The sequence below is a fragment of the Hemicordylus capensis genome, chromosome 1 (assembly GCF_027244095.1).
Source record: "Hemicordylus capensis ecotype Gifberg chromosome 1, rHemCap1.1.pri, whole genome shotgun sequence".
NCBI lineage: Eukaryota > Metazoa > Chordata > Lepidosauria > Squamata > Cordylidae > Hemicordylus > Hemicordylus capensis.
In genome coordinates this window covers 325,709,468-325,731,603 of record NC_069657.1, presented here as the reverse complement: position 1 = coordinate 325,731,603, position 22,136 = coordinate 325,709,468, and the positions used below count along the sequence as shown (strand labels likewise).

Below are 22,136 nucleotides of genomic sequence, written 5' to 3'. Positions count from 1 at the left end.
TTGTTGGCTGCTGATCCATATATTACATATAGAACTGCTTTTGTTTGCAAAAGCAGCTAAGTCTATTCGTAACACATTTCTTGAAAATATTACTGTAAATTGTAAAGGAGATTTTTAAATTGAGAATATTTTACCTTATTCAATTTTATTCTTTGTTTTGGAATGTGTACTTTTTAAACTTTTATAAGGGGTTATAGTCATATACATTCAAATGGACTGGAACTGGAACTAGCTGTATAGAGCTGTAAAGCTCAAGACCAGTTCCTTGAATTTAGCCTGGAAGTGAACCAGTAACCAGCAAAGCTGCTTCAGGATGGGTGCGATACTCATCAATCAACTCTCACCCACGAGCATCCTTGCAACAGCATTCTGGACCAGCTGAAATTTCTCAACAGTCTTTTAAAGGAAACCTCACATTAAAAACATTGCAGTAGTCTGACCTGGATGTTACAAAAGCATGAGTGACTGAGGTCAGGTCTGACTTCTCCAAGTAGGGTCATAGCTGGAGTGACCCAGCTGTGGGTCAGCATCAGGCCCAGAAACACCCCCAAGCTGCAAATGTTGTCTTTAAGGTACAGAGTGTGAACCCTTCTAAGACCAGATTTACCTCACCACTTCAATAATCAGTTTTATTGACCCAGAGTGCTTTTGTTTTATCTGGATTAAGTTTCATCTTGTTTGGCCTCATCCAGGCCAACATGGCCTCCAAACACCAGTTAAGAACATCATTTAGCATTCACTTCCCTCCACAGAGTGAAATTAGATCTCCAAGTAGATGGAACTTAACATAAGGACATACTTAAAGAAAAAATTATTAAACACATAGAAGAACAGGCCCTGCTGAAGGAGAACCAGCATGGCTTCTGCAAGGGAAAGTCTTGCCTCACTAACCTTTTGGAGTTCTTTGAGAGTGTCAATGGGCATGTGAAGAAAGGTGATCTTGTTAACATAGTATATATACTTGGACTTTGAAAAAGCTTTTGATAAAGTTCCCCACAAAAGGCTCTTGAGTAAACTAAGCAGTCATGGGATAAGGGAACAGGTTCAATTGTGGATTGGTAACTGGTTGAAGGACAGAAAACAGAGAGTAGGAATAAATAGACAGTTTTTACAGTGGAGGGAAGATAGAAGCAAGATTCCCAAGGATCTTTACTGGGATCAGTGCTCATTCATAAATGATCTAGAAGTTGGGGTAAACAGCTAAGTGGCCACATTTATAGACACTAAACTATTTAGGATAACGAAATCCAAAACAGAGTATGAGGAGCTCCAAAAGGATCTCTCCAAGCTGGGTGAGTGGGCAACAAAATGGCAAATGCGGTTCAATATAAGCAAGTGTAAATGATCAATATTGGGGCAAAAAAAACCCCCCAGCTTCACATATACACTGATGGGATCTGAGCTGATGGTGACTCAGGTGAAGGATCTTGGGGTCGTGGTGGACAGCGCATTGAAAGTGTTGACTCAGGGTGTGGCAGCGGTGAAAAAGGCCAATTCCATGATAAGGATCATTAGGAAAGGGACTGAAAATAAAAACGCTAATATTATAATGCCCTTATACAAATCTATATTACAGACAGATTTGGAGTACTGTGTGCAGTTCTGGTCACTGTATCTTAAGAAGGACACTGTAGAACTGGGAAAGGTGCAGAAAAGGGCAACCAAAATGATCAGCACCAACCTTATGAGGTAAGGCTACAGTATCTGGGGCTTTTTAGTTTGGAAAAGATGTGACTACAGGGACAAATGATAGAAGTGCATAAAATTATGCATGCAGTAGAGAAAGTGGACATTTTTCTCCCTCTCTCACAACACTAGAACAATGGGTCATCCTATGGAACTGAAAGCCGGGAATGTTAGAACCAACAAAAGGAATAACTTTTTCACACAGCACACAATTAATCTATGGAATTCTTTGCCATGGGATGTGGTGATGGCCACTAGCTTGGATGGCTTTATAAAGGAGCTTAGACAAATTCATGGAGGACAGATCTATCAATGGCTACTAGTCTGGTGGCTATAGGCCACCTTCAGCCTCAGAGGCAAAATGCCTCTAAATACCAGTTGCAGGAGAGCAGTAGTGAGAGGGCATGCCCTCACCTCTTGCCTGTGGGCTTCTCATAGGCATCTGGTGGGCCACTGTGTGAAACAGGATGCTGGACTGGATGGGCCTTGGGCTGGATCCAGCAGGGCTGTTCTTATTATGTTTCTAGACTCTAGAGCAGGGTTTCTTAACTTTGGGCCCCCAGACATTGTTCCATCATCCCCAGACATGGCCTTTGTGGTTGAGGGTGATAGAAGTTGTAGTCCAACAACATCTGGGGGCCCAAGTTTAAGAAACCCTGCTCTAGAGCACTTGCATGTAAGCACTAAGAAACTATTCCAATGATCTTTTCAAATGGCATCCATTTTGGCAACAAACAAACAAAAATCAGTGTAAGAGCCATTTCTGACTACACTGACCTCACACACCTGATCTTAGCCAAAAGGCCGAGAAACCCTTCTATCTTTTCTGTGCATTTTATTATGGGAAAGTATGTTTAGCGGTTTTAGTTTCTTAGTAGCTTGTCTCTTTTTAGTAGCTTGTCTCTTTTTAAATTGTACTTATTTTAAGTTATTTTATATTTTCACAACAGCTATCATCATATTTGCAATCACCTCTATCAACATGTAACTTTTCTCCAATATTAATTTCATTTAATGTGTAATTTTATGCTGGTCTCTGACCATAATAAAGCTTGATTCTGATTCATTACCTCTGCGCAGGACTGATCTGGAGTCTCTCGGAATTAGCATCTCGTGGTGATGAAAGGATTACTAGAGATTTTTAAGATTTGATATTGTGAAAAATATTGGGAAACTATTGGGAAAAATCTCCAGGAATCGCTTGTGTCAGAAGCCTGACTTTCTCTCAAGCTTCTAAGCAGCATTGTGGATATCCAGTAACTACTGGCTTGATAATGTACATAGAGATCATACAGCTCACTCTTATGGAATTATGACCAATAGTAAAACTGAGCAGAAATGCAAGTACCTACTATTTATTTTGCATTTACTGTATGGCCATAAAACCAGAGAGAATATTTTGAAATAGCTCGTATCCTTATACCAGGTGAAAACAAGGCACACACACCATTCTTTTATCTCTTCATTTTTGCATAAATAGTGTGTTTCAGAAATTTGTTTTTACACTACATTACTCACATTTCTGACCTCCATCTGACTCACTGAAGGCCTACATTTCAAAAATGCTTTCAGTGCAAAATGTTTGAGGCTTGCAGGCATTAGTAGAGAACTCTGTTTGTAATGAATTATGTAAACCTTTAAAACCTGCCTGCTGAAGTTGGTGATGATATCTATGCCACATTATGTAAATGGAGTGGGGGCAGGGGAACGGCTGTATCATATATTACATTGTATTTTCTGCTTGAAGCATATGTCATCTTACTCCATAGGATTCACTATCAAGTGTAATAGAGTAGAATGGGCTCCAAAAACACCAACATACCCTGAAAGTGTTTTCTCTTTTATTGTAGATTACCTAGGCCTGAATAATGGTTAATCACATGCTTATCCATATTATCGGAGCAAGAGCATGAAGCATAGAATCAGGGCTCCCCAGACATGTCACATGGACTTTTTGTTTCCTGGAGAGCATTTCATACAGTATATTCATTTGTGGACCCCTGGTTGAAGGGCTGTTCTGGCTACATCACTTTATTAAAAACGGTCTGCAGCAGAGGATGGCATAAAGGCCGAGGGGGACAGAATGAACTCTTTTTAAATAAAAATCTGGACAGACTGCCTGAATGCCAGCTTCTAAACAATCTTAACCAATTAAGCTCTCATGTTCCATTGGGCCAGATGGGACGTCAGAACATTCTCACTGTACCCATTCTGGAATGTCATGCAATGCCCAGAACAGGTACTAGAATGAGGATTTTGTAGATGTTTTGTGGCACATGATATAATTTCCATGTAATCCAAAGAAGCTTGTGAATTGGGTTTCTCTTCATAGCTCACAAGTTCACACTCTCTGAGCCGGCTTTCCAAAATATTAAGCCACACAAGCATCTAAACCTGGATTAGAGGCAGATAACCCAGGGTTGCAAGCTCTTATGAGGCAGGGCAAATCCTCCTAGCCCTAGTAGTCCAAATCTGGGTAACCCTGCGTCCAACCCTTGATCTTAATCCAGGTTAGTACAAAGTAGGAGCCCCGGCACCTCAGGTCATTGATCGTGTGTTCACTTTCCTTGGGCTTTGCAGGTCCTGGTAGCTGGCCACCATATTTGTGAGAGAGCACTGTGGCTACAGGGGCTGTGATCTGTGAATGTGATCCTCTACACAGCACACTATGATTGCTTCTTCAAAATGGCTTGAACAGGGTTTGCCCTGCCTCCTTCCCCTTTGTGATCAATCAGGGGAAAGCTGATGATGTCAGGAAGTTTCCCTGGCAGTGGGGCACACACTGGGGAGGCTTTCCCAGTGCTTGGAGGCGCCTTTTTTAAAAGATCCCATACAGTGGAGAACGCAGCTGGTTGTCTGGGAGAAGGGCTTGCAGACGTGACCAGAAGCTCTGCTCGTCTGTCTTAAATAGGGTAAGAACTCTTTCCAGCCCCGAACCAACCCCTTCTTATTGTCTGAAGGAGCCCATTGTCTATCATCTAGAATGGGTACTGAAACTAGCTGTCATATAAAGGAAGCTGCCTTATACAGTCAGACTGTTGGTCCATCTAGCTCATTACTGTCTATGCTGACTGGCAATAGATCTCTACGGTTTCAAACCAGGATCATTCCCAGCCCTATCTGGAGATGCTGCCAGGGACTGCACCCAGTACCCTACTGCATACAAAGCAGATGTTCTACTACTGGGATGCCACGCCATCCTCATGGAACATCGATTTAGTGAAAGTTGTGGCTTAATCCATCACTGTCTTCTAGTACTGAGTGCTGACGTGAATCTGGCTGCATTTGATGCCACTTGTTTTGGCATCAAAACCTTTTAATAATATGCTCAATGTCTGTTTTGACAGTTCCATTATGTTCTGGATGGGTCCTTGATGGGAACGGGTTAATAAAGCTATAAAATTGGAAGTGTTTTGGTTCTAAAATGCTGATCTCAAGTGTCTCCAACACATCCCACTGTTTTTCCCTTCCATTTTATTTTTACAGGACCCATTCTAGCTTGTTTCACAGCAAGGTGAAAATGTCAGAATTGAATGTAAACAGGGATTCATCCTGGGTTGAAAAATAAATAAAAAATATTTTAAGTTTATAACCACAACTGTCAGGTTTCCTGACTGAAGTTCTTGTGCAGCAAAACTAAGCTAATACTCATAGAATGAGATATTGAGGCTCTTCACATGATCAGTGTGAAGAACCGTAAGGGGGGTTACAGGGAGTGAGGGATTAGCCTGCTCTCCCCGCAGACGATCTAAAGGCAGCCCTGGGTGGCCGGGTCAGCCGCCCACACGACTGCCGGCTCCGTCATGGAGCAAGTAGGCAGGGGCTGCGGGGATTGGGGGCTGGGTGGCCCCCAGAAGTTCCAGGATGCCCCATGCAAGTGCGTGGGGCATCCTGGAGAGACCCCTGAGCCCGGGAGGCTGGGTCTACTCATGTGTTGCCATGTGCCGTGGAAACACACAAGCAAAAAGATGAGGTTAACAGAGCGCTCACTCCGTTAACCTTGTCTAAGGGGAGGGGTATTTATTGAGGCTAGCTGCCGGGAGCTGCGCAGCTCCCATTGCAGCACACGATTACCCAAAAGCGGGCAAGGCTCCCTTAGCCCGCTTTTGGGCAATCATGAGAATAGAGTTCTCAGCTACTTCTTCTGGATATTTGATTTTATTGAGGCTGTGTCAGAGTAAAAAAAGTGTTCTCAACTACTTCTTGTGGGATAGTTCAAATCTATAACAACCACATTTAACTGCATACTACATAAATCAAAGAAATTGAGTTTAACCGAGCAATGAAACATTAATGCTGACAATTTAAAAGTTGATCCCTCTGAGGTAATCTGTATGGAAACATAACTGACTGCACATGTATACGACCTCAGGCTACAAAGATCAGCAATACATAGCCCAAGCAGCAGTGAAGACAAGAACTCCCACACAAGGAAAGATGATGGATGTGTCTAATGTACTGATTCAAATTCTGGCCTTCGTGAAGGCATGGGGTTATGTAAGTGCAACTGATGACCGAATATAGTAGCGCAAATTTTCATCCTATGTCAAACTACATGGTAAATGTTCTGCCATAAGAAATGACATAAAGTCACCCTTGGTCTGCTTTCTTTTTAAAAAAACCCAACAACATTGCTATACTGTAATTTGCTGTATTATTACCATGTTCCATTAGGTGATCTCAAGTACACTGTGCAAATTAAAATGTTTTAGATGACGTGTTTGGGAATCTACTGCTCTTCCTGGAACTGCAAGGGTAAAAATCCTTCAAAATAAAACTTTGCCATTTAAAAGACATGCAGTCCAGTTACATAGACTGTCTTGATACTCAGCACTGCAAACAGCGGCTTGTACTACTGCAGCAAAATCCAGATTCAGTGGCTGGAAGACCGGCAGCACTAGCTGGTTCTGCGAGTCTCTACTTTATGTATTTATTTTTGCTGCTTTTCTTTTTGTATGCTGGCCTTGGGCCGAAATAAACAATACAATACAGTCTTACCAGGTAGCATTTCCCTCCCCCTTTTCTGTCCATGCCATCAAATATAGTATGTGGTGTTAGGAGTAACCTCTCTTTCAGCCCAAACAATATGTGGTCTCCCAAGTGAAACCAGAACCCTTTTCAGGTCCACATTGATGTAACCAGAGACAGAACCAATAATTGGCTGTAGAAGGTGAGAGCAGTGGCGGATTAAGCTCTTTGCCACCTGTAGGCGGCCAAAGATTTGCCATCCCATGTCTCTGCATTGGCAGCAGAGAGGGCGGCGATAGCTCCTATCCCAAGCCCGCCTACCTCCCAAATGACAGCAATCACCCTATTTTGGGCCTTTCCACTACCCATTGCCCCTTTGCATCTCTCCGCCGTCCATTGCCACTTTATTTATTTAATACATTTATATACCGCCCCAAACCAATGTCTTGGGGTTTTGCATCCCACACGGCAGGCACCCACCACTATGCCATCATAAGTGAAAAACCACAAATGTAAATATATTTATTTCTTTTTTGAAATGCCGCTAGGGGGATATTTGCTGCCATAGGCAGCCACCTCCACTGCCTCTCCCGTAATCCACCTATGGGTGAGAGAAGGGTTCAACAGCAGTAAGCCTCTCCACTATTAACTAAAAAAAACCGGGCTGAACCAGTCTCTGGATAGATTAGAGGACTTGGGATGACTCTGGGACAACAACAGACAGGTTCGGTATGCATATCCCTTCGAAGCCTTCCTCCAGAGATTAAAAGGTGAACACCAATTAAGAATTTCCTTCACAGAGCCATCTCTCTATCTAAGCAGTAAGACCCATTTCCCCACTATCCAATCAAATTAACCCCCGAGTACTATCACCTTATGATTAAATCAACTCCGATGGCTCAGCCTCACACTTGCAGTGAGATTTTCACCCTTAAACAATTCAGCTTATCAGAATTTTGAACTCAGTTGCCAAACTTCACCAGAAACAATAGATCACCAGAGTAAAATCCTACAAGGTGGAAAGAGTTTAGCAAAATCAACCTAAAAGGGTACAACCCCCTCCCCTCTCCTTAGAGCTAATATTTTGTACAGTTCACCCACAAGGATTTGCCTGCGCATTATTCACTGAGCTGTTACCAAGGATCATGGTGATCCACCTCTTGCTAAACCAACCATCCACCACACCAAAGCTCAGAGAAAGAGAGAGCGCACACATTTTGTGGATGTGTGAGTCCCAGAGATTCTTAAGCCAAGAATTTCTGAGCTAAATCACTGGCTGGAATCACTATTTTTGGGCTTCTCTGTTCTTTGCAAGCCAAGAAACTAGCTGCCCAGAATACCGCCTTGCCCAGACAACCTCCCATCTCATCACTTCAACACAAAGCAATGCTGCTAGACATATAGATATAGCCCTTCCTCATGATCACCCATTCTATACCAAGGTTCCCTTCCCTTTGCTCTCCAGTCCCTTTTTCAAACAAAGCAGGATGCCTGGGGACCCCCTGACCGACACATTGGTGGTATGAGTGCAATTGGGCATAATCAGCCTCTTTGGGAGCAAAAGGTCATACAAGCACTAGTCATACAAATGCTCTAAAATTCCCCATCCAGACCTTTGTCATTGTTCACCTAAATTATAGTGAATCCAGGAGCTGAGCCCTTTCATGCTCCTCTCTTCATCAGACTTAGCATGTCTCTACACTTTTCATAATGTATGCAGCCACTACCAATTAAAGCCACCTGATTCACCTAAAGCACAGCTGCATTGCATTAATGTATTTTGCTTATCTTCTCCTTCTGCAAGTGATTTATTTATCTATCTGATTCATCATTTCCTGGTCAGTTAACCTTCCGCCTGTCTTAACACCACCCAAGCATAGCGTTGCCATGCTAAGAAGCTAGTTTAACCCTAAGTAGACTCACTAGGAATTGTATCTTTTAAAACTTGATGGTTGTTCCATTCATTTCTATGAGCAGTATTGACTGCAGTGCCTTTCTATGTTGTGTAATATGCAAGCATATTTAGTCTATATGCAAACGAGTTTAGTCTATTGAAATTCCCCCAGTTAACTATCTGGTTTGCTAGCATTCCAATTAGAACCTATTTCATTGATTCCCCAAATGAGAATGTATCTTTTCAATATTTTGCATTAGAAGTGTGCTGCTTACCCTTTGTACCATCCCCACATCTTTTCTCAGGTTAGCCCGCCCACACTGTAAAGTTCCCACGTGTCTTGCCCTACATGTCAAAGTAGAGGTTAAAAGTCCAAAGATATGAGTAGCAACTAATGTTTTCTAAAACTGACACATCAGGCTGAATGCCTCTGAGCATGTGTAGAATGTATTTTCCCAGAGGGAAATCAGGAATTTTTTAAAAGGGACTCAGGTGCTTCTGAGCATATATAGAGTGACTTACACACTGAAAAAACAACTTTTGTGTTTTGAAATGGGTCTAAGGATTGTGTTTTGGATAATATCCAGACTTATTTTCCCTCCCAGTGATACACCTTGCAACTACTACTAACAGAAGTTTAGAAACAGAGCTGTCCTTAACATAAGTATAAGAGAATACAACTTGAGTGCTCCACATTTGAACAGCAGCATTTCCCCCATGTTCACTATGTTAGAGATGCAGCTCTTGATAACATCAACTCACGGAGTCGGCGGGGGCTGCGGGGATCGGGGGCCGCATGGCCCCTAGAAGTTCCAGGATGCCCCATGCGAGCGTGCAGGACATCCTGGAGAGACCCCTGACCCCCGAAGGCTGCAAGCAGCTTCCCAGTCAGTGTTCTACTCATGTGTTGCCACGCACTGCGGCGACACATGAGCAACCAAATGAGGTTAATGGAGCGCTCACTCTGTTAACTTCATTTAAGGGGAGGCGGAAATTAGGCGGGCTAGCCACCTTGGGAGCACCAGGCTCACCTTAGCCCACTTTCCAAGGATCGTGGGAATAGCCTCCATATGTCCAGACAATATTAAGTAGCAGTGCTCCCTTACCTGTACACTTCTGCTGTAGCTGGGGCAGATAAAGAAATCTCCCCCTCCTGAGCTCTCTAACACACTTCATATGAATTAGAATTGGGACCACAACATTGTAAGCAGGTATTGTGCAAGAAGGCATAACCTGTGGAAAATTACTCAAGTTAATGTCCTAGAACTTCCCTTTCCCACTAAGATGAGGCGAGGAAGGACAGATAATAGGCATGCTCTAGTAATGCTATGCTTAGGATTGTAGCTTCAGTCAGTGATCAGTGTGTCCCAATGATCAACACAGAAAGCGCTTGATTCTAGGGACCATGCTTTGTTCTTCCAGCAGCACCCCTGGCTAAAACCATCTCCACCTGAATAAGCCATTTCTGCCTGCCCAGAGAAGGAGAACCAGCACACCTAGCAGCTCCAGTGTCCTACCTGCAAAATGTTGCCACCAGCCAGGCCTGGGTGTGGTTCATAACAAACTCACACCAATTTGGGGCAAGACTCAGGCAGACCTGAGAATACATCTTGCTCTCCCCAGCCTTCTACCAAGTAGATTAAAGGGGTGAATTGCTTGTGAAAGCAGGAATGAGAAGAAATTATTCAGGCTCTAAACTTTTTAAAGGAAATACAAGGTTTCTGTATCGATCTACCTCAAGGGATGGCAAAACCTAGATAACAGGAGGGGCAGTATGGAAGCAGGAGAGGGAGCTCTCAAAAAACATGAACCCTTAGGTGACAGCTGAACCTGAGTACTTACCCTGTGATCATATATTATGGCGATCTTGTAACCACATGGGAAGCTGGTTGTCTGTAGCATCTGGCTGCATGTTAGGAAAGGTTTTATCACAAGTATGCTGCCAAATTGAAATGTGAAGAAGCAAAGATGTGGAAAAATCTCCTTACAATAGCCAGATGTTATACTTAACCAGATTCTAACATAGTTTGCCTACCCCAGGGCAAATAACCATAGAGCAAATGGCTGCCTGCAGCCATGCATCATTACAAAAAGACATGTATATGAGAAGAAAATGTAGCATTAGCAAAGAGTTATAGGGAACAATGGTTGGTAATGAGAGAAACAACTTATTTTAGAAGGCTTGCTATAATATATCAGCAGATCTTCTATAGATACTACAGGACTGCAACAGTTAAGGCACTGTAAGTTCAACTTCAAAATTTACATTATTTATAAAATGCACCCAACTGGCTAAATGGGAAATATACCATCCAAAACTCTATGTGCAGACTTTAAAGACTGCTCATTGAGTAGTTAAGCCAAAATGACTGACCCTTGTAACTACTTTCACTTCGTCTCTGAATAATTGAAGAGAGAGTATTGTAGCTGTCTTAATGAATCAAGGAAGGTCTCTTGTGAAGTATCTAGCTCGACATCAGGGGAATTTTTATTCCAACATCTCACTAGTAGTAAGTTAAATATAGATATAGGGTGCTTTCTTTGCTACATCAAAGTGAGTCATTCTGAATTTCTTGTTTTCAATTTTCTTATGTAAAACTCCAAACACAAATGTCTTACGTTGAAGAAAACCATTTGACAGATATGCCAAGATGCTGAAAATATGTCTTTATTTCTATGTTTCCAAGATATCACTTTATATCTCTATAGGTCAGACTATGACCAACACCAAATTCCAGTTACTTGTGGCTTAAGACTTCTTCCATATGAAGCTGTATCCCAAGATAAAAAGGCTAAGAAAGGGTCAGTCTTTCTGCCACCTTTCCCTCGTGTCTGGATGAGAATGATCAAGAGACATCTCATCTCTGTTTGAGAAAGGAGGAAAGTAAAGGGAAGACCAAATTCACACTGGACTGGTTCAGATGATACTTTACTAGCCCCTGTGATTAGAAAGGGGATGTGCCAAGAACATGTCCATTGTGACATCTTCTGTGGACATCCCAACACCCGCCAGCATGTCCCTTCATCATGTGGTGGGGTCCTTTGGAGCACGTGTAGTTGCCATTTAGATGAACACACTTACCCTAAAGCATCAAGCAGGGATTTGAATTTAATCCAACACACAATACCTCGATACTTCAATTGCTTTAGAGATACAAGTATTTGTCCTTCTCTCAACAGCCGTGCTTTTCAAGTAACCGAAGATATTATTTATCATTTTAATGGTTTTTTCCAAATTCATACTAATAATGGAAAGCCACATGTTTATACTACCTTTGTCATGTCTAAAACAATTAAGAATGAAATAGGTTTTTTTAATTTAAAAAATCAGTGCTTCAAAGGACAATGTTCCAAGCCATCATCTTGCTCATTCCCCTAAGGTTTCTCTTCAGAACTTATTGGTGTTTTTCTCCTTCTTAAAAAAATAAAATTTAAAAGACAAAGAAGAAGAATAGATGGATTTTATACAGCTTACCCCTGTGAGCATAAAAACAACAACTCAAGTTTTTTCTTTTAAAGTTGTTAACTGGAAGGACCCTGGTACTGATAAAATAGAGCACTACAAGTGATGAATACTTAGTGAGCTCTGAGAACTGTTTGAGGACAACTCTTTGAGAATATGCAGTGAAAATAAAACAAGGCCCTGGAGTAAGAAAAACTTACATTCCTCTGAATTTTCTAATTTTTTAAAAAAAACACCTCTAACCCCCATTTCCTCAGAGAACAGACTAGGCAGAAAGGAACTATTCCATAACTTAAAAGGATGCTTTGCCTCCTGAGCTGTTTACTGGAAGACAGCTTCATATTTTTCATCATATCGGAGTTTATGGCACTGATATTCAGATTTCTCCTAATGTTTTACAGTGAATAGTCAAGAAATAAACAGGGGTCAACATCCTCACTTACCATGTGGAGGTGCTATGAGCAAAGCACATTCAGAGGCCAGGAGGACATTTTTTCCACATTCCCCCAGAGGCACTCTTTAGCACCTGAAAATATGTTCAAGAGTTGTGCAGCCCACAGGAACACATTTTCAGGTGACAAAGACACTTTCTGGGAGAAGGAAAGAAAAGCAAAAAATGGTGTCCCACTCACACAGGCTTACAAAATACTACAGAGGTGCTTTGCACACTGTGCAAAGTGATGATGTCAGTCACTGATCAAACAATAAAATGTTATAATTGGATATTTTGAAAAGTGTGAATTGGTATAAATGCCACACATTCATGGTATCTGTTCCATTAATGACTGGCACAAGGATAATGTTGTATGAGGCAATCAATAGCTGGCTGCAGATTGGCACAATGTTTTAGTTAGGTAACCTGCCACGAAAACTAAGCCTAAATACATATAACATAACTGAATGTATATTATTACCCTGTTTACTTTTGCCTCCTTCCAGCCTCCTGTAGTACTTCATGAAGCATTATAGATCGTAAGCCTCTTGGGGCAGAAATGTGTCTTCTTACTCTGTTGCTACCAATGTGTATGACACTTTACAGATTCTGGAAAGTCTGTAAACAGGGGCATAGCAAGGTTGAAGGGGGCCACAATGAAAAAAGTGAAGATGGGCCCTGATGTATTCTGTCTAGTGGGGAATCATGTAGAGAGTAAGCGGGGCGGGGGGGGTGGAGCTGGAAAAGAAAAGGGAGGGAAAGAAGGATAAAATGGAGTTGTTGCTGAATAAACAAGAATAAAAATCAAGAAGGTCGCAGTGCAGCTTTTAAAATGATGCATGGTGGATTGCCAGTGGAAACAGGGTAGTATCTGCTTCGGCCGGCAAAATCCCCTAAGGTGTGAGGGTGAACAAGTTTCGGATAAACCAGAAGGGGACAGTGTAGAGCCAGGAGTTGAGCAGAAGGATACACAGGACAGCTTGCCAAATCAGTCAAATGATGGTAAAGGGGATAGCACACGCCAGCACCAGGTGAGGGACCCGGTGTATAGGTGTCTACCAATGCCAGAAGCTTCTGAGCCAAGATGTGTGAGCTGGAGTACTTGGTTACTAAGGAAAACATAGACATAGTGGGTGTAACGGAAACCTGGTAAAATGGTGAGAACCAGTGGGAAACGATTATTCCTGGATATAAACTCTACAGAAGGGACAAGGAGGGGAGGGTTGAGGGAGGAGTGGCACTGTATATCAAAGAAGGGATAGATTCCAGTAAGCTAGAAAACCTAGATGGACCAGAGTCCTCCACAGAATCATTATGGGTAAAATTATGAGGACTGAAAGGAAATGTGTTATTAGGGACGTGCTATTGCCCTCCAGATCAAAGCTCTGAGAATGACCTGGAGTTGGAGAAACAAATAAGAGAGGTGTCAAAGTGAGTCAGGGCAGTAATAATGGGTGACTTCAACTACCCACACATAGACTGGGTAAATTCACATTCAGGTAATGACAGAGAGTCTAAATTTCTAGATGTGCTAAATGACTGTGCCTTAGAACAGTTAGTCACGGAACCAACCAGAGAGATGGCGACTTTGGATTTAATCCTGAGTGGTGCCCAGGACCTGGTGCAAGATGTCAGAGTTGCAGAACCACTGGGTAGCAGTGACCATAGTGTGATCCAATTCAGCATATATGCGAGTGGAAAATGATTATTTATTTATTTATTCAATATCTATACCACCCTTCCAAAAATGGCTCAAGGTGGTTTACACAGAGAAATAATAAATAAATAAGCTGGATCCCTGTCCCCAAACGGCTCACAATCTAAAAAGAAACATGTTAGACACCAGCAACAGTCACTGGAAGTACTGTGCTGGGGGTGGATAGGTGACAAGGGAAGATGTTCTAAACTGTCATGAAAAGCTAGAAATTAACAAATCGCCAGGACCAGATGGCATCCACCCAAGAGTTCTGAAGGAACTCAAATGTGAAATAGCAGATTTCCTTGCAAAAATATATAATTTGTCCCTACAATCAGGCTCTGTACCAGAGGACTGGAAAGTAGCCAATGTGACTTCAATTTTCAAGAAGGGATCTAGGGGGGATCGGGAAATTACAGGCCGGTCAGCTTAACTTCAGTGCCGGGTAAATTGATGGAAAGCATACTTAAGGACAGAATTGTTAAACATATAGAAGAACAGGCCTTGCTGAAGGAGAACCAGCATGGCTTCTGCAAGAGAAAGTTTTGCCTCACTAACCTTTTTAAGTTCTTTGAGAGTGTCAACAGGCATGTGAATAAAGCTGATCCGGCTGACAAAGTATACTTGGACTTCCAAAACGCTTTTGATAAAGTTCCCCAACAAAGGTTCTCGAGTAAACTTAGCAGTCATGGAATAAGGGGACAGGTTCATGGTGGATCAGTAACTGGTTGAAGAACAGGAAACAGAGAGTAGGAATAAATGGACAGTTTTCACAATGGAGGGAGGTAGGAAGTGGGGTCTCCCAGGGATCGGTACTGGGACTAGTGCTCTTTCACTTGTTCATAAACGATCTAGAAGTTGGGGTGACCAGCAAAGTGGCCAAATTTGTAGATGGCACTAAACTATTTAGGGTAGTGAAATCCACAACGGATTGTGAGGAACTCCAAAAGGATGTCTCCAAACTGAGGGACTGGGCAAGAAAATGGCAAATGTAAGCAAATGTAAAGTGATGCACATTGGGGCAAAAAACATCAACTTCACATATACGCTGATGGGATCTGAGCTGTTGGTGACTGATCACAAGAGAGATCCTAGGGTCATGGACGACAGCTCATTTAAAGTGTCATCTCAGTGCACAGCAGCTGTGGAAAAAAGCTAAATCCATGCTAGGAATTATTAGGAAGGGGACTGAAAATAAAATGCTAATATTATAATGCCCTTATACAAATCTATGGTGCGGCCACATCTGGAGTATTGTGTACAGCTTTGGTCAACGTATCCTAAGAAGGACATTGTAGAACTGGTAAAGGTGAAGAAGAGGGCAACCAAAATGATTAGGGGCCTGGAGCACCTTCCTTATTAGGCTAGGTTACAGCATCTGGGGCTCTTTACCTTGGAAAAGAGGCGACTAAGGAAAGACATGATTGAGGTGCATAAATTATGCATGGAGTGGAGAGGGTAGCAGAGATAAACTTTTCTCCCCCTCTCACAACACTAGAACCAGGGGTCATGCCATGAAACTGAAGGTTGGGAAATTTAGGACCGGCAAGAGGAAGTACTTTTTCACACAGCGCATAATTAATCTATGGAATTATTTGCCACGGGATGTGGTGATGGCTACCAGCTTGGATGGCTTTAAAAGGGGCTTAGACAGATTCATGGAGGACAAGTCTATCAATGGCTGTGGTGTCATCTCCAGCCTCAATGGTGGCTGTGGGCCATCTCCAGCCTCAGAGGCACGATGCCTCTAAATACCAGTTGCAGGGGAGAAACAGCAGGAGAGAGAGCTTGCACATACCTCTTGCCTGTAGGCTCCTCAGAGGCATCTGGTGGGCTACTGTGTGAAACATGATGCAGGACTAGATGGACCTTGTGCCTGATCCAGCAGGGCTGTTCTTATGCTCTTAAGCCTATAGTTAAAATCGATCTTGGGCTGTACCTAATGGGGCAGTGGGGAAATGACTTGATTAGCAAGCCAGAGGTTGCCGGTTCAAATCCCCACTAGTATGTTTCCCAGACTATGGGAAACACCTATATCGGGAAGCAGCAATATAGGAAGATGCTAAAAGGCATCATCTCATAATGTGCAGGAGATGGCAATGGTAAACCCCTTCTGCATGGTACCAAAGACAACCACAGGGCTCTGTGGTCGCAAAGAGTCAACACCAACTAGACGGAACACTTTATCTTTAATTCTATCTAGTTTTCTCTGTGTGTCTGAGGAAAGCAGCTATAAAACAGGCCCCTGGCCCCCCTCTTCTTCTCACCCCGCCACATGTCTTTGCTGCAGAAGAACTATACAGGCATAGCAAAAAGCAAATCATGCTCAGCATTCCCTTTATCTCTCTATTATGCCAACAGTATCTCACAATCCCCCACACTTGGATAAGGAGCCAGCAGCTTGCCAATGAGTCAGGGAGGTAGGAAGGGAGAGCAAAGAGTGGGCTGTTTCCCAGTTATTGGGCCCTCTTCCATCATGGGCCAGGAACATTTGTGACCCCCACCCTTTTACAAAGTACCCTGTAACTCAATAATGCCAGATGCCTTTGCCCAGTTTGGCTGGAGTGCCAGCTTAATGTTTCCTAAAGAAAGTAGAACTGGTCGCTGTCACACATACCTTCATCACTATGTGTTCTATATCTGGTTCCACTGGAAGTTTGGGGAAGCATCAACTGCTGCCAAGTATTGCTGGAGTACTGTCTGGAGCTCAGACAGTTCTTTGCTGATCATGATCCACAAAGCCCTAATGTAAGGGGGCTTACATTGGTCTTCACTGCATAAAATGTTCAAGTCATGTCCAAACATAATTTTCAGAAAGGGCATTAAAGAACCAAATAAACTGCACTTAGATTTCTGCAATATGCTCTACACAGGGCATGCCCTTTAAAAGCATCCAGAAACTTCAGCTGATGCAGAATGTGGCTTCTGGATTAGTTTCTGGGGCTGCGAAGGTGAACCATATTCTCCTGATGGGGTCGGGGGAGAGGGAGTAACTGGCTGGTTCCAAGTTAAATCAAAATAGTAGTCTTGACCTTTGAGGTTCTAAACAACTTAGGTCCTAGATATCCAGTCCTAAGGACAGCCTTCTCCCAAAGATATTTGCCCACCCAACAAGATCTTCTGGGGGAGGCTCTGCTCCACATATCAATACCTGCTGAGGCCTTATTGTTGTGCACATAGGTCAGGACCTTCTCCTCAATGGTTGCCCTCAGATTATGGAATTTCTTTTCTACTGAGACTCATGCTTTCATTTCCCTCACAGTCTTCATAAAAAGGTGGAAGTCAGCCCTATCATTCAGGGCTTTAGGCCATAAGGGAACCTGGGTTGAGTTTTTGCTGGGTTTCTATTCATTTCATTTTATTGTTTTTAAATTGCTGTTAGTACTTTTTATATTTTCTGTGAGCTGTCTTGGGTCAAATGATGAAAAAGTAGCAAAATGCAAAAATAAATAAAAATGAGGCAATAAAATATTGGGGCTCTACACAGAATCCGTGTGTAGACCCTAACCAGGCACTGTAGGGAGAGCGGGCTTAGCCCACTCCCCCTGCAGACGAGCAGGCAGCTCACCCTGGGTGGCCGGATTGGCCACCCACACGATTACTGGCTCTGCCACAGAGCCAGTAAGAGCTGTGGGGATTGGGGGCCGCCTGGCCCCCAGAAGTCACAGAATGCCCCGCATGAATGTGTGGGGCATTCTGGGGAGACCCCTGAGGCCAGGAGGTTTGTTGTAGCCTCCCGGTCGGAGATCTCCTTGTGAGTCACCATGGCACATCTCACGATCAGGAAAACAGGGTTAGCAGAGCACTCGCTCTGCTAACCGTGTTGAAGGGGAGGGGTATTTTGCGAGGTCTGCTGCCGGGAGCTGTTCGGCTCCCATTGCAGCACATGACCAGGAGGAACCAGGCTAGGCTCCCTTAGCCCGGTTTCTCCTGGTCGTGAGAATAGTCCCACATTAAGTATCAGGGCTTGTTTATTGATTAAAATATCAACAAGTCCCAAGATTAAGACAAATACCCAAGAATTCTTAGAGTCCAGATGTTTTCCCTTCATTCCCAGCCTGTGGCTTCCTAGAAAGATCGGTCTGGCCACAGCTGACAATATTATATTTCATTATGAAATGGATCCAGCAGAACTCTTCATACATTCTAATTTAATGTAGATCATGTTACCCACAACAGTGTTTGTGGACACATTAAAATAAATTCCATCCTCTATTGAGCTATTGTAAAGGTCCCATGTTTAAATACTCTCCGCATAGCTATTTGAAGCCAAAAAAATTTCAAAGACACCACATTTTTCTGGTCTGTTTCTTTCTGGGTTCTCTACCCAGAACACTGTGCTATATCCACATCCCAAAGATCAGCATGCATTCCACAGTCCTAGCCTCTAGCCTGAAAAGCCTCAGGCAATAATTGGTAGTCCTGGTTTGTTGAACTCGGTTTCAATTCACTCTGCATTTTAACAGGTTGTAGATCTGTAATGGCTTCTCACCCACCACAAAGAAACAATGCTTTGAAATTTCTCCCTCATTTTCTTACACAAAATATCTACTTATGTTCATTTAATTTTTTTTCTATCTAGTTTCCTTCACCTGCTGACAGGTTTAAAAGGCACATCTAAAGATATTTGCTTAAGGCCGGACATAAATAAATAATTTGGCATGGCTGTACTAAAAAAAGCAAGTGTTTCCCTAGACTTTCCTCTCATGTGGGCATCAATTATTTACACACTGTTTTCTGTTCATATTCTACTTTTTCATTGGTTCAGAATGATTCTGCTTAAAGATATTTCTTGTAGACATTAAGATATGATGCCTTTCTAGTTAGGAATCAGTTTCTATTATTTTTAAAGCTAACCATATTCACTTTGATAGAAGTGTTATAAGACTGCAATATTTAATCCACTTAGGGTGCACTCCTATACGGGGGGGGAAAGGTATATATACATCCTATACTGCTCAAATCAGGTTCTTATACTGGTTTCAGCAGTATAAGTTCTGGTGTAAGCCCAAGATAATTCATGATCACTGCTGCACTGGTGGAATTGCTGGATTATCTTAATGCTATGCTGATGTAATTGTACCACTGATTCAACTCTGGAGTTATAAGGCAGAGATGTGGGCAGACCAGGGAAAAGTAAATGTTTGCCAAATCCTATAAGAACATAAGAACAGCCCTGCTGGATCAGGCCCAAGGCCCACCTAGTCCAGCATCCTGTTTCACACAGTGGCCCATGAGATGCCACTGGAAGCCTACAGGCAGGAGTTGAGGGCATGCTCTCTCTCCTGCTATTACTCCCCTATACCCACTCTAGACTCTGGACGTATCCCCTAAGGATGTTGCACGAACTTCAGAGGTGGCATCAGTCAAAAAGCATAATTGAAATCAAGGATACATAAAGAAATTACTGACTTCTCCACTGTTCCCCAACCCACCAAATGCAGAATGGAATTCAGCCTAACTCTGCAACCACAATACTCTGACACCAGTTTTTAAACACCCTGACAGGGAGACAACTCCAAAGATTGAACAAGTGGCTGTATCTCTCTGACCCATCTTATGGACACTTAGAACACACAAAAAGGAACTTCATGCAAGAACCATGCACTCCCGATTAACAAAGTAAGGAAATAATTCAAGATAAGAATGCTGTAAATGTCTCTCGCTACTCCCTTCTGAATTGTCACTTGCGTCTTAGCTAATATTTCCTTCCTTCCTCAGCAGCTAAGAGTAGTTTCTCTCACATAGGTTAAGCATGGACTCTTGTCACTGAATGCCAAGCTCCAGTGTTACTGCTTGTCAAACCCTTGTGAGCCCTTCTGTTTTTTTCCAGGATCACAACCTGGCTACATTTTTTAAAAAACCAAACTCTATGCAGAATACACTTCCCACAGGGAAGGAACAAGTATAGGAACAAGCTACAGCATAAACACTCAACTAGCACCATTTTTCAATCACAGACACCGGCCATACATCCACAAACCATGTGTTGAAGCTGCTGACTATTGCTCTGGTGCCTTTCTTTGTTCCCAACAGGCAGCTCCCCAACAGGAACAGAAAACAGAACCTTTCATATGTCCAGAGTCGTGCAGACTATAAAGCAGGGGTGTAGCTATAATTGTGTTGATGGGTTCAAAGAACCCAGCCCCCACCCCCAACTCCACCCTTCCATATTTCCTTCATTAACTTCCTTACTCCAAGGCGACACCAGGGCAAGTAGCAAACACGGGCCCCTTCAACCCTAGCTACGCCCTTACTACGAAGGAAGCCCACAACATGCCCAGTAGGAATGGCCAGTTTGATCCAGCTGCTTCTTTGTGAACACTCAACATATTTGTTGCTCCATTCACATTACAAGCTCTGTGGTAGACAGTTCTGTCACAAATGAAGCCTGGCCCAACTGGTACCTGCTACTCTGCTGTCATGCAATCTGCAAAGGCATAGCAGCCGGCTGTATCCTATCTGATAATCAATTCTGTTACTTAGACATTTGCCCTAGTGAGTGGGTGGGGGGGGGGGGGCGGAGTGGGAACATAAAAAAAGAGAAGTGAAATGGAGGTGTTCCTCAAATCCTCAATAGAGTTCTTAAACCTACAACCAGGGGCGTAGCTAGGAGAGAGCGGGTCATGTTCACCCCTCTCCTCGGTAGCCCTTTGGAGTGAGAGAGATAATGAAGGAAATAGGGAGAGGTGGAGCTAAAGGGCCCTCAGGAGCTGGGAGCCCAGGTTCTTTGAGCCCATCTGCTCAATTATAGGTACACCCCTGCCTACAATAGATGCTTTGTGTTTGCAGAGCCCTGCTGGAGTGAGAGAATTGGCAGCTCTGCTGATGCATCTTTTTTTCCAGATGCCATTATATGCTAATGCTGTTCAATTAAGTTTTCACTGTATTACATTTGTTACTAGGAGTTAAGAGGAGAGGGATCCCTACCACTAGTTCTTTCCTACCTCTGCTGGCCTCAGGATGAGACTCTTAAGGAAAGAAGCCATTACCATATAGCTCAGGACCCACACTTCTTTCTCTCTTTGACCGCTTGAGTGCTAGTATGAATGAGAGGCAGGCTCCTCAGAACTCACAAGCAGCCCAGTCACATGATGAATGTTCATTAGGAAAGGATGCAAATCAGCAGGGGTGGGGGCTAGTGCAGAGAGCTGGCATAAAAAGGTCCCGTGTCATATAAGAGTTTAGTGACTGGCCTGTCCAGTGCTCCTCCTGATTGGTTTGTAGCCTGTTTTTGGCTCCTAGAAGCTTTCCCAGTAGGGATCATGTCTCAGGTTTGACCTTGTAATATCTTGTACTTGCAGTCTGTACTCCCCCATGGGGCAAGGTGAAGGGATGGCCTCAGGCAGTGCATGAGTGTGCTACAGGGTAGTGAGTATGTGCAGCCTGCTCCCCGCCCATGGGAATCATCCCTCCACCTACTTGCTGCTACATTAGCAAGAAGCCCCAGCCAATAGCAATAAGCAAAGGGTGTGTGCTCTGTCTTTCTCCTGGGGTGAATGTGTGCTGCTGTATAAGTTTGGTGCTCTGGTACCAGCCTAGCACAAGAGGGCTGGAGAACAGAAGAACTGGAGAGAAAGCATAACACTTTCATGGCTGGCATGTGGAAGCATTGTTAGCATGTGACCCTGTGCAAGATGCATATGGTGGTGCTGTGGATGCTGGGGGAGTGGCTGCTAGTGTTGTGCTTTCCCCCCAGCATATCTGTTCTCTTGCTTTCTTGTGTTAGACTGGCATGGACCTGACCACACTGGAGAGTAGAGCACTTATGCTGGCCTAAAAGGAGTACAGAAATGGAAGGACTGTGTGGAACAATAAAATATTATTTCTTGTTTACACAGACAGGTGTTATTGACTGGTTTGTTTTATCCAGACATCGAGTCCTTCCCAAGGACCTGGGATGCCATAATTTTATTGTCAATGGTTATAGATATCGTCGCAGAATATAGGCTGTTCTGCGACGATATCTATAACCATTGACAATAAAATTATGGCA

At 43.2% G+C, this 22,136-nt stretch overlaps 1 protein-coding gene across 6 annotated transcripts in view; it reads right to left on the bottom strand.

The window, feature by feature from the left end:
* GRIK2 (glutamate ionotropic receptor kainate type subunit 2) overlaps positions 1-22,136 on the bottom strand; it is an 808,572-nt gene that overhangs the window by 711,685 nt on the left and 74,751 nt on the right. The window contains exon 1 of one of the 6 annotated variants that reach the window (XM_053300380.1): positions 8,284-8,343. The exons of the other annotated variants lie outside the window; for them this stretch is intronic. Coding sequence (XP_053156355.1) covers positions 8,284-8,320 — 37 coding nt within the window. The 5' untranslated portion in view covers positions 8,321-8,343. Of the gene's footprint in view, positions 1-8,283; positions 8,344-22,136 lie in introns of those variants that run through there. 6 annotated transcript variants of the gene reach the window in all.